Source organism: Colossoma macropomum, unplaced genomic scaffold, assembly GCF_904425465.1.
Source record: "Colossoma macropomum unplaced genomic scaffold, Colossoma_macropomum, whole genome shotgun sequence".
NCBI lineage: Eukaryota > Metazoa > Chordata > Actinopteri > Characiformes > Serrasalmidae > Colossoma > Colossoma macropomum.
This window is the reverse complement of record NW_023494785.1, coordinates 41,950,542-41,964,290: the sequence shown is the minus strand read 5'-3', so window position 1 is coordinate 41,964,290 and position 13,749 is coordinate 41,950,542. Positions and strand designations below refer to the sequence as shown.

The 13,749-nt window shown below is 37.0% G+C and overlaps 1 protein-coding gene across 2 annotated transcripts; it reads right to left on the bottom strand.

Annotated features, from left to right (window-relative positions):
- Positions 1-2,937: 2,937 nt before the first annotated feature.
- On the bottom strand, positions 2,938-9,169 carry zgc:92606 (uncharacterized protein LOC100000242 homolog). 2 transcript variants are annotated; one of them, XM_036595348.1, is made up of 5 exons: positions 9,006-9,169; positions 6,241-6,330; positions 5,904-5,982; positions 4,708-4,826; positions 2,938-3,010 (listed from the first exon to the last, which is right to left on the bottom strand). In XM_036595348.1, exons 2-5 carry the CDS (start codon positions 6,328-6,330, stop codon positions 2,945-2,947), a joined length of 354 nt encoding a protein of 117 aa, XP_036451241.1. In that variant the 5' UTR covers positions 9,006-9,169; the 3' UTR covers positions 2,938-2,944. The 2 variants fall into 2 exon arrangements, with proteins under 2 accessions (XP_036451241.1, XP_036451233.1); XM_036595340.1 differs by having other exon boundaries at positions 8,996-9,168.
- Positions 9,170-13,749: the final 4,580 nt, after the last annotated feature.

Sequence of the window (13,749 nt, the reverse complement as noted above, 5' to 3'; positions counted from 1 at the left end):
CTTCTTCATTCTTAATCTTATCGGTCTTTAAGATGTCCTAGACTTTGGTCACACTTTATGTTGATGATCCCCTATAAATGATCTACAGACACTTACATCATTCACAAACATTCTGGTGATGCTTAATTGATTATCAGCAGAGTTGGTTTGGGTTAGGTTTAGGAGTAGTTAGGGTCACACTCGACTTCAAGCTCCCTGCTAGAAAAACAGCATAGACCACCATAGATCAATAGCAAAACCAGCATATGTTGTGTTTTGGATGCTGGTATGCTCAGTAACACTGAGATTAATAACTGATCACATTGATTTATCAGTCTACTCAGGCTTTAGCAGAGCTCAGTAACTCTGAGATTAATAACTGATCACATTGATTGATCAGTCTACTCAGGCTTTAGCAGAGCTCAGTAACACTGAGATCAATAACTGATCACATTGATTTATCAGTCTACTCAGGCTTTAGCAGAGCTCAGTAACACTGAGATCAATAACTGATCACATTGATTTATCAGTCTACTCAGGCTTTAGCAGAGCTCAGTAACACTGAGATTAATAACTGATCACATTGATTGATCAGTCTACTCAGGCTTTAGCAGAGCTCAGTAACACTGAGATTAATAACTGATCACATAGAGGGTCATTAGCAGCACCAGACCTGCATAAACCATCTTAGACCAGCATAGAATTCATACTGGTCTGTGTTGTCCTTCAACAGGGTTCAGTCGCATTTAAAAACGTTGACTGTTAGTCAGACAGACTGAGCATCTACAAACCATGTACTTTAGTGGCAACCTCAGTTTCCTGTTTTTGGAGGTTACCACTGATTTGCATTTGCAGCATACCTAAGGCTGGGAGTCCTGTCCATTCATGGCCTCAGTATATTAATATATGAATTTGTGGCCATGAGAATCTTAATTTGTGGCCTCAGTATAATAATCTGTGGCCTCAAAATATGAATATATGAGTTTGTGGCCATGGGAAACTTAATTTGTGACCTCAGTATAATCATTTGTGGCTTCAAAATATGAATATATGAGTTTGTGGTCATGAGAAACTTAATTTGTGACCTCAGTATAATCATTTGTGGCTTCAAAATATGAATATATGAGTTTGTGGTCATGAGAAACTTAATTTGTGACCTCAGTATAATCATTTGTGGACTCAAAATATTAATATATGAGTTTGTGGTCATGAGAAACTTAATTTGTGACCTCAGTATAATCATTTGTGGCCTCAAAATATAAATATATGAATTTGTGGCCATGAGAAACTTAATTTGTGGCCTCAGTATAATAATCTGTGGCCTCAAAATATTAATATATGAGTTTGTGGTCATGAGAAACTTAATTTGTGACCTCAGTATAATCATTTGTGGCTTCAAAATATGAATATATGAGTTTGTGGTCATGAGAAACTTAATTTGTGACCTCAGTATAATCATTTGTGGACTCAAAATATGAATATATAAGTTTGTGGCCATGGGAAACTTAATTTGTGGCCTCAGTATAATAATTTATGGCCTCAAAATATTAATATATGAATTTGTGGCCATGAGGAACTTAATTTGTGGCCTCAAAATGTTAACACATGATTTTGTGGCCATGAGGAATTTAAATTGTGGCCTCAAAGAATCAATATATACATTTGTAGCCATGAGAAATGTATGTTGTGGCTTTAGTATAATAACTTGTGGCCTCAATATATGAATTTATGGCCTCAGTATATCAATTTATGGCCATACCTTGTTAAAAAATAATCATGTCATCATAAAGGTTGTGTAGAAATGTAGTGTGGATGGAGTTCAAAACAAGGTAAAATGTAACCAAAAAAAAATTGTTTACAACCAAACAACTTATGTTCAGTAGCACTACTTACTCTTGGCTTTTAAATTATGTATCAAAATAGAGCCGATTGCCAATTCTACATTAAATTAATATATTTTCACTATCTCTCTTTAAAGTGTCTCTATAATGCATGTTGTCAGGGAATAAAAAATACTTTAATTATACCTCAATTAAAACTTTAAAGCTACAAATATTCTTCTTCTTTTGAGTAGTTCTGAGGTAAATGCTGGTATGTTTTGTGCTGCAATCCATCAACAGACTACAAACTACAAAAATCTCAGACATGCAGAATATTCAGTATTATTTTTTTATTCATTATTTGAACAAAATGTATTATATAACTTTACAAAAATACTATTTGCATTAAATACAGATGAGTCACTCCTAGGAGAGAGTCATGAAGGTATGAACACTTTTGTGCGGCACCACTGTCTTTACACGGTCCCCCTCTCTTCTTTCTGTCTTTGACAGGAATACCTGAGTATTTTTCAGACTGATCTGAATAAACTGCCACAAATGTCACCCTCTGGAAAACTAGTCCAACCTCTAAAAGTGAATTACACACACATTTCAGACAAATTAATTCTGAAGAATTCTGAAGTGTCCGAAAAATGGAGTTGCGCAAGTGTGTTTACCGACAGAATTGAGCAACTGCCCACTGGCTTCTATTATACACTAATTCTGAAGTCTCTTTTCTAAGAACAGTGAAACGGACTTAAATAACTGCCTGTGGTAATCGGCAGTATGATTCATATGCAGCAGTCAGAGATCAGGCTGAAAAACACAGAAGTACTCCTTTACGTCACCGTCCCTCACTCCATCTCTAACATCTAAGCCAGAATGCTGTAATGCTTTGCTGTCATAGTTGAGTATAGTCGAACCCCAGGGCTGCCCCCAAATACACAAACAAACCACAGCGCTGTACAATGCCCCTCAAAGCTCAGCCTGTCTCAACACGGTATAATAGTGGTAACACAGTTAACACTTCAAAACCCCTCGTTTTCTTTCTCCACCGCCTCCCTCCCTCTATCCCTCCCTCTTTCTCATGCTCCAGGCCCCGTCCTCTCCCTCTTGCTCCCACTGCGGCTCCTTTTTGTCTTCTCTCAGGCTCCGTACACGCTCTCATTACTGTAGGTCATATACAGGAACAGGTCCTCGTCGTGGTGTTCCTGCGCGGAAACATGGCCATTTGAACCCGGTCAGAAAATAATTAAGCAACAAAAAAAAACAGATAAAAAAATATTTTACCATCTAAAATTGAGCTACTTATGACATTTGTGTGGCTTTATGTGCAAAAAACCTGTGCCTTTAAGACTGATATATGTAAATTATCGCTGTCCTGATTGGCTGCTCTGTCTTGCGACTGATTCAGAAACTATCTAACTATGGGCAGAGCTAAACTGCTGTAGCCTGAATAGATGGAGATATACTGATAAATTGCTGAATAATTGACAGTTGTAACTGAGTAATTTATAGTATTGAATTAATAGTAGGGGTGCAACGATTATTCAACTTAGTCGACTAAAATCGACGACTAAATTAGCTGGCAACTAATTTAATAGTCAATTAGTTGGTGAAGGTATCAGAGTTTTATTTATATTTTGTATTAGCAGGGAAGTTCATTAAAACAGTGAATTTCTGAATGAGTTATTCATCTTTACAGTCTTGGTTGTTAGCAAATTCCTAAAAACAACCTCAAACTAAATTTAACAGCTGATAGCTACATGAGAATTATTTGGTAATTGATTGAATTATTCGTTTCAATAATCAATAGATTATTTGACTATCAAATTAGTCATTTATTGAAGCCCTAATTAATAGTACCGAGTAATTAATAGTATATACTGAATAATTCAGTGTTTACTGAATAATTAATAGTACATACTGAATAATTCATACTATTTACTAAATAATTCATAGCATTTACTGAATAATTAATAGTAGACACTGAATAATTCATAGTAGTGTCTGAATAATTAACAGTAGATACCGAGTAATTAATAGTATATACTGAATAATTCAGTGTTTACTGAATAATTAATAGTACATACTGAATAATTCATAGTATTTACTAAATAATTCATAGCATTTACTGAACAATTAATAGTGGACACTGAATAATTCATTGTGTTTACTGAATAATTACTAGTAGATAATGAATAATTAATTGTATTTACTAAATAATTCATAGCATTTACTGAATAATTAATACTGGATACTGAATATTTAATAGTAGTTTCTAAATAATTAATAGTAGATACTGAATAATTCACTGTAGTTACTGAATTCATGGTAGATACTGAATAATTGACAGTAGATACTGAATAATTCATTGTAGTTACTGAATTCATAGTAGTTACTGAATAATTAATCGTAGATACTAAATAATTCATAGTAGTTACTGAATAGTTAATCGTAGATACTGAATAATTCATAATTATTAGTAGACACTGAATAATTTATAGTACTTTTTAGATAATAAGCTTTGAAGAATAAGCGCTGAAGAATAAGCCTAGGGTTTGCGCAGTTAAGCCTACTGGAGCTGGATTAGTTTTATGAGGTTAGGTTCTGTTAGTGATTACTGATAAGATATGTGATTTCATCCAGTATGAATCTGCATACCTAACACCTGCGACCAGACTGGAAACTTATTAATGGTACTGCATGTGCACACTGTTTTTTTTTCTGTGGTGTGATCAGCCCTGCAGAACCTCGGTGACAACCTTCAGATAACCCTGATCAATGGAAACTCAATTTTTCTTATAACTTCAATGGGGATTGAGATCATAATGGTCAAATGTACTTTAAATTCTCATGTAAATATCTCATGTACAAGTACGTTTGAGTGCGTTTTTTTATGGATTACCTCATATACGATGGAAAGAGGGGAGCTGGAGGGAGGGAGGGAATTTTTGACGAAAAAGAAGAGCGCTTCTTCTGGCCTCATGGACACTCGCTGCCTGATGAGGAAACACAGCTGGCCAACTGAGAGAGAGAGGGATAGAGAGAGAGAGACACTTACAGTGAGTTTTTATTCAGAGAACTCTTCATAAAGGCCGTTATTTATCATGAAGAGAAAGAGACGGAACAGAAACCTAAATGTCAGAAGATGAGGACACAGCTGAGGCTGTGACTGGTGGAAAAATGGAGAATACCTACTTTTTACTAAGATTTCAGGAACTGTAAAAGTGTCTTACCCCAAATCAGTCAAGACATGTTTGGTGTCTGAAGTTTGTTTGTTTTTTGCACTGGAGCTATGAGGCTAATGTAGCTAACAAGTAATGGAAGCTTATAGCCCACCAGTTAGCATGGTGCTAACCGCATACCTTAATCACCATGCAATTGCCTCAAACATATCGCTGCTGTCGGAAGAAAACCTCGTATCTCCATTTTTTATGTTTTTCAGTTTTTTTGACATAGTTTAAAAGTACCTGTTGCTCTTTACATCGTGTGTAAATTTCATGATGAATGGACCAAAAGAAACGGCTCAAAATGGCTTGGAAAAAAGTCTGGTTCCATTGACTTACATTAAAAGTAAACTGTGTTTTTTCCTTCTCCTGAAAATATACCATCTTGGAAATAGGAGGTTTTCTTCCGACAACAGCGATATTAACACTGCATGACATACTATTTATGCCAATATCTATAAAAATAGACAGGAAAAATTCTTCATGATGGCAGCTATTACAGTTTTCAGCTATGTGATGTACTTCCTCTGTTACAGATAACAGTGTGTCATGCGGTGTCAGAAACCACATAAGCAAGTTTGTTAGAGATTGCCTAACTCCAGACATGTGATGGTTTAGTCATGCAGCTAGCATGATGCTAATGAATGCTAACTGGCTACTATTACTTAGCTACATTAGCCTTATGGCACCAATGCAACACTAAAGAAGCAAATTTCAGACACCTAACGTGTGTGAACGACATTTTAGTGAAGGTAAAATGTGTGTTTTGAATCTGAATTTTGGCCAAACTATCATTTTAAGTCTGTAGTAGTGTTTGTTACGTCTCAGCACAGCAGAGAAGAGAAGGAGATGCATGTAACAAGCGCAGACTCACCTGTCAGGTCTGAGGGAACGAGGTATTTCTTCTTGTCGAGCTCAGGAGCGCGAGATCGAGCGGCTCTCTCTACAATGATCTAATAAACAAGACATATTTGGAGCCATTGTCAATGGAAACAGCATCAACATGACACTAAGAGAAGCCGATGGGCAGAGAATAAACATCTACTGTCAAAACTCAGCCGTCCATTGGCTTCTATTATAAGCGTCTTTTTACACAGGAAAGCATTAAAATGACTGTAATAATCGACTGTGCGCTACAGGTGTAGCAGATACAGATCAGACTGAAAAACGCTGGCGTGTTCCTTTAAAACTCTGGCAGCTCTATGACTTACTGGAATTTTGTCCGGATGTTTGGCTCGAACTCTTTCCCCTTCCAATCTCCGGACCTCAAACGGGACACTGCGCTGGTACTGGCTACTCATCTGAGGAGCAAAAACAAACAATGTCCAGTCATATTACTATCAGCCTTCAGACTCGGTTTATAATCCTCAGCTTTCATCAGTTTATTAAAACAAAAACAGACAAAATCTTCTTTCACATTCATACACAGCGTTATAATCAACTACTCTTTTACGAGAAAAACCCATTTTCACCCAGCTCTCTAGTATTACTTCACAGTGTTAAAGGGGAACTCCACCGATTTTCAAAAATTCTACATAATTAAATGGTTGAGATGTGAAGAGAGTCATTCAGAGCGGTTTGGTGTGAAATGCTCTGTTAAGAGAAACTTAACAGTCAGAACTGTTCACAGTGGTGGTGATAGGAACCAGATATCCACCTCTAAAAGCTCCCTTTACAGAACGTTAGTACATGAAATGGTTATGAATTCACTTGAATAACTTGTTTATGATTATTTTACAATCACCAACATTATATATAAAAAACAGTGAATGTGTAGGTGGTTTTGGATAGTAAACAAAATAGATACATTTGTGTTGTAGACATGGCGACCCCTGGTTCCTATCAGCACCACTGTAAAGAAATATTGTTGGTAAGTTTCTCTGCAAATGAACCACTTCAGATCAAACCGCTCTGAATGACTTCGACAATCTCAAGGACCGAATTACACAGAAATTTTGAAAAATTGGTGGAATTCCACTTTAAGGCTTACATGTGAATCCACTGTTGACTTTAAAGCAACAGTTTAAACTATTAAGCTCCCCAGATAAATGTACATTATTTGCTTAAATAGTCAATAGTTCTTCTCATTCAACTGCGCCACCATGTCTCCAAATTCACAGCATGCTGTGATGGGAGGGCACTAAGAACTTGAGGAGGAGTTGCTGCTGCTCTGATCCACCACTGCCATCAGATTTACCAACATAACATAGGAGGAGACGGCAGTCCTGCTGTTTAGCAATGTGGAAAAGGGGCTCGACCAATCAGATCAGACCTCATGAGTTGCAAGCCAATCATAACAGACCTGGGGGCGGGTCTCATTTACTCACCCTGTGAATGTCAGCAGTGGCTAAACTTGTGACAGGATTTTAGCTAAATCTCACTAGAATAAACATTAAGCCTTAGTATAAGTAGTTCCAGAGGGAAGATACTCGAATTTGTGACACATTATGGTAAATAAATTGGCATATATAATAAAGTTTTTTCCAGCTGCTTGTAGCAAACGCAAACTACTTTAGTTACGTGAGATAAACAAAAGGTGATAGGTGATATAGCACTAATGTTAGCTAGGCGACAAGCCAAATATTTTAATTATTTTAAGAAACTTCACAGATACTGAGAGGGTGAACGAGCAAAAGAGACAGAAACAGTGTTACTGGCAGTTCTTATTTCCATATTTCTCTTTAATATCTGAAACAATCACCTCAGCAGTAGCCATAGACTGCTGTTCACAGTGAGTTAATGTCAGTAAAAGGTCACACAGCATTGATCACAGTGCAATTTTCTTTGTAGATGGACGGAGCTGAAGTGAAGGCCGGTCAGGTGAAAAGATTTTTGCCAGTTGCAGTAAAAAATGAAGCTCTGCGTTCTTGTGTTTCTGAGTTTAAGACAAATAATGAGGAGCGGGAGAGAAAGGAGCTGAAGGAGCAGATCTGATCAGGTACTAACCTATAGTCTGTGTGTTTTAATAACACATATATGACCTGCAGCATATCTAAGCAAGAGAAGATCACACTGCTCGACTTCAGCACCTCTGCTTGTTCTGCGTCTGTTGTAGGTGGATGGATAGCATTTAAGGCATTTTATCCCTGCTGAAAAAGAACCCGCTGGTTCCTGGTGGTCTCCAATAGTCACTAATAGTATTTCAGGTTTACCTGATGGGTCGACATCACAGTGTAAAGGACTCGTGACAGTTTAACATGCGTTCTGGACGTCTAGGATCTAAAGGTGTCCTACAGGAAACTAGTAGTCTCTAATGGTACCCACTAAGCCAATTCCCATTAGAAAGCAAAACCACCAGGTTTGAATTATAATAGTTCTAATGGTCTTTTTCAGCAGGGTAGATCTGTGCCTAACACAGACTATGAAGAGATACATCTACTGTGCCCCTACTTCACCAAGAAGTCATGTTTGATCAACTTTATGCCTATTTCTATTATAAAAACCTCGTGACGAACAGACATTTCCCCCCAGAGGCCCCTAGTTAAGCCTTAAGGTAGCCCCCCGCCCATCCATAAATCTCTAGTTACACCCCTGGAGGAAACGTTGTTTGCACACTTTCAAGATGTTTTTCAGCCAAAAAGATGACATAAAACATAAAAAAAACAGGAATGTCCAATACACCATGTGGAAATGAGTGTTTTAACTCACAGCCTTTCTTATTAACATCCTAATGTCCACATTAATAGGCGATAGACTAGCTAACTGTTAGCTAACCAGCTAGCAACTCTGACCAGCTGATCTGTCGCCTGGCTGAAGCCTGACCCGCTCTTTCGTAACGTGGTCAGTTAAGCAAAGCAAAATAAAAACAAACAGCGAAGAATCTGCCGTTATGTTGCTATAAAACGTATTTATATGGTCACTTTTATAGCCGTTTGTACGGTAACGTTAAGTAACCTACAGCTGACTGATAGTCTACGCCTCTACACAGACTGGTGGTTTAAAAACAGCCACAAAATCAAACTTTACCTTTTTGTACCTCAGCAGAAGAATCCAGAAGCAGCTTAATCAGACGTCTGCCCTCCTGTTCGTTAAAGAACGAAACAATAAAACCTCTTTCCGCAAAATAAATAAGCCCAGTTCCTCCAGATCTCGGTCTATTTTTAAAATGTCGACTGATCCACTTCTACTGGAACAACAACACGGGACCCCCGCACCGCCCCTTCGGCGACGCCTCGGCCAATCAGAGAAGAGCAAAGCGTCTCCGTCCAATGGCGAAAGCGCAGGGGCGGGGCTTCGGTTTGTTTACAATGCTTTCATTCGAGAAGCTTGCTGTCGATCAACTGTTTTTGCCCTCAATTGGACCAATGGAAACAAAGGGAAAATTGGGCCAGGATCCTGTGATACGTGCATGACGTGTCTTTTTTCTGCCCAGAACGCTGGAAGCACCTTCTGTTCCTTTCTGTACGAGCAAAGGATCAGTCCGGTTCAGCGAGTTCTCCTCTTTTTTGGCTCTAAAAGAACATCTGACACGATCAAAAATGAAAACGAAACACACAAGTAACATGCATAATTGCAAAAGCAAACAAAAAACAAAACAAAACGAAACAAAACAAACAAACAAATATATATATATATATATATATATATATATATATATATATATAAATCGTTTTTTGCAATTATTTATATTGTATATATTATATTATATATTATATATATGTGAATGATGCTTTCTATCATATATTGTTAAATACACATGTTTGCATGCATTAATATATGACTAAAATGGCCAATTTCAAACATGTTGGCATAAATGTCACATATACGTCCATATATGACTTATAGAAGTTGCATATAAGGGAATCCATATATGCTAGAATATGTCAAATTTTTTAAATCCATATTTTGCTACTTATTAAATTTCCACATGTACTCACTTGAAATATGAAGTGCCACACAGTCCAAAAACAACCCAGAAAGCATGCAAAAAAAAGTCTTTTGACATATTTTGCCATATAGATGTATGAACATCAGTATTTTTTTTTTAATCGAACAAATAACACTGAATTTACACAGTTTAGAAAGTTCATTCATAAACACCGTCATCAATCATGTAGACAAAGGCATCTGTGGGGGGCATGGTAAAGTAAGTGCATACCTTGAAGGAATTCTGGTCCACGCCTGCACATTATCATAGAAATGCTGTATCCCAGAACTTCCCATTTCTTTTTTTGGAGCCACTGTGTTGTGGTTTTGCTGGAGTGTTTTGGAACTTTGTAATGTTGCAAGATCCTTTTTTGGGCAGTGACTGGTCAGGACAGGCTCTGAAGCACCAAACCTCAGGACCATGCATATTCATACATATATATACAAGCAATTCCAAAGATTTGAGGTATTTCACCCTCTACAATGCATAATATCATCAACTGAATGCCCTCAGTGACATTGGACAGCACTGCATTAAGAACCAGCATGCTTTTGTAATGGATATCACCGCATGCGCTTAGGAATACTTTGGCAAATATTGTGTCCTCCAGGCTGAAGCGGAAAAGTATGGTCCAAATTGTTACCAGTGTAAAGTTCAAAAGCCAGGATAAGTCATAGTGGGGCAGTATTGGTAGGTAACATGCATATCTGTGAGGGCACCATTAACGCTGGACACATTCTGGAGCAACATATACTGCCTTTTAGACAACGTCTTTTTCAGGGATGTCCATGTTGACGGCACTAAGCTACATTCAGCATGTTACAATGGCATGGCTCAGAGAGTGCGGGTGCTAGACTGGCCTGCCTGGGCTCCAGAACTGTCTCCCATTGAAAATGTGTTGCATTATGAAGTGCATGACAACAAAGGTCCCATCTGGTAGTGCAGTTAAAAACTTAATGGCATAATGGCTGAAAAAATAATTATTTGTGTATTTATTATCTTTTTAAGATTTACTGAATTAGGTCAACAAGCTTCTAGTTATGCCACACTATGGCTGGAATTTGTACAGAAAGACTTAAAACCTCAGGAACTTGTGTCATTGAATAGTTTTAGAAACATTCTTTAAACAGTGGAAGTGGGTAAAACTGTTTGTCAGTGTTTTAAATTATTTATTTGGGGGGTTGTTAATTATTGACAATTTATTGTATGCCACTGCTTGTCTTGGCCAGGACACTCCTGTAAAAGAGATTTTCCTGGTTACATAAAGGTAAATAAATCAATAAAACATTTAAAGTTGGATCAGTTGGTGTTTTCAGTTCCCAAACAATTGTTAAGCGCTGTTGAAATGAGAGGTGATATAACACAGTGGTAAACATAGTCTCATTTCAACTTTTTTGGAGCATGGATTAAGTGTATATTTACCAGAAAAGCAAGAATAAAGTTAATAAAACATAAATGTTGTGTTTTGTACTGTTTTGTACCGTCTCGTCTTCCTTGGAATTGAGGTTTGCGTATTCTGGTTTGATCAAATGGTGGTAGACTTTGTCTCTCACTTACCTGAAGACTGTGGAAAAGTGGAGCAGTGAATGACTGATTAATGACTTCCTAAAGCTCATCACTTTGCCTTTGCTCTGAGTTGTGATTAAATATACAAATATAAATATGTAAACACAGTAGAGTCACTCTGTGACCTGCTAGAGCTTTTATTAAAAGGTACCTGCCTTGAACATCTTTCTCTTCACCTGTCTCTTCAGCCATAACAGTTTTATTTAGAAATTTTCTGTATTGAAATCTGGTTAATGTGAAATATAATAATAATCTTTGTTCACAGAGCACTTTTCATACAGGTAATGGCTCAAAGTGCTTTACAGACAGACATTAAAGCCCATCAACAGCAACAAAAGAAAATAAAGTTGAATAAATGAACATTAAAAATCATTCAAATAAACAGTAACAGATTAAATTAAAGGAATAGTTTGGTAAAAAATCAAATTTATCCAATCTTACACTCACCCCAGATGTAGTCAGTCAGCCAAGACACATTTGGAGGCAAAGTTTTGCTTCCTAAGTTCAGAGCTGGAGCTACCAAGCTAAAGTTGTTAACAAACACTAGAAGTCAATAGTCACCCAATTTATTTCTGTAAATACATCAACAAAACCTGTTCAAACTGCATATACATGTTTATTAAGGTCACACAGACTTGTCAATGTGGTTTTAGGACCCAGTATGACCTACTGCCTGCAGTCCATCACCGTCTCCCAGCGAAAATGTGTGCAAAATGCAAATGAAGGCCTCATATGGCTGCACAGTTGAAGACTCGTATAACAAAATAATGACAAACAATTCTGCTTTCAAAGCTGGATCCATTAATTCTCCAAACCATTATTAAGTGTTGTTAAAAGGAAAGTGATATCACACAGTTTTTGGAGCAAGTTGCAGCCATCATACTTGAAATGAGTGTATATTTACAAAAAATAAAAATATAATAATAATAATAAAGATATAAACCAGTAAAAAAAAACAGGTCATAAGGTAAAAAATCAAACATACACTCTTAAAAAAGATGGTTCCTTAATGGTTCTTTAGTAAAGAAAACGGTTCTATACAGAACCATGAACACTCAAAGAACCATTTTCATGATGAAAGGATTCTTTGCATCATGAAAGCGTTCTTCTATTGTTACAATGTTGAGCTTGTAACAGTAGAAGAACCTTTTTGGGTGCTTTTCAAAAAACATCTACATAGAACCATCTACAGCACATTCTCCATCAATCTGAAGAACGCTTTCATGATGCAGAGGACCCTTTAATCATGCAAAGGGTTTTTCAAGTGTTCATCATTCTACATAGAACCATTTTCTTTACTAAAGAACCCTTGGAGAACCATTTGTATTTTGTGTGTAGTGTTTTTCTACTGTTTCCAGTTTCCTTTAGGTTTTGGGGTTTGTATCATTTTGAATTAGTATAATATAGTACAGTATTAGTAGCTGACAGTACAGACAAAACAACCCTGCTAGAAAAACCAGCACAGACCAGCATCGCAGGTCACCAGCAAAACCAGCATATGCTGTGTTTTGGATGCCGATGTGCTGGTCCATGCTGGTCCGAGCTGTGTTTTACAGCAGGGAAAGAGGCCTGAGAAACGTCCTAATGGCCCATAAGCTCCTGTTGTTTTGTATTTATTAAAGCGTTTCCAGTTCCGTCCTGTTCACTGCTGCATCAGTGAGGGCAGCTCAGGACGATTCTCAACATCGGGAACATTCTACAAACTCCACAGAGCTTTCCAACACTTCTGTCCATTATACCATGTGAGTCTGTGCTATAATCTCTTTTTCTTGCCTTTATATGATTCTTTAATCTTCTTTAAGACAGCTAGGCTACACAGAGGCCTCAAAAAGGCCCAACGGTGTTCTGAAATATGACACTTTTTTCACCATACGCATATGTACAACACACACATAGCTAATAATTTCTTTAATTAACAGTATCTGATGTTCACGATCACATTCCTCCACAACAACCTATGTGCAGGTGTTTTTATATATATATATACATACACACATATATATATACATATTTATACATATATACATACGCATACGCATATGTGGATTTATGTGTATATATGCACAGGTTTTATATATCTATATATGTAAGGTTTTATTTGCATGCCTATTTGCTAATTCTAGGCTAACATAATTATCCTTGTGACTTTCACGCTGTTACTCCATGCACGCTCAGCAAAGAAACCTTGTAAAAATGAAAAATGATTGCTTGAGATAGGTCTATACATTTTTTGGATGGTCAATTGCATATTTTCTTAAATCATTCTTGAAAAAGACGATAAAAGTTT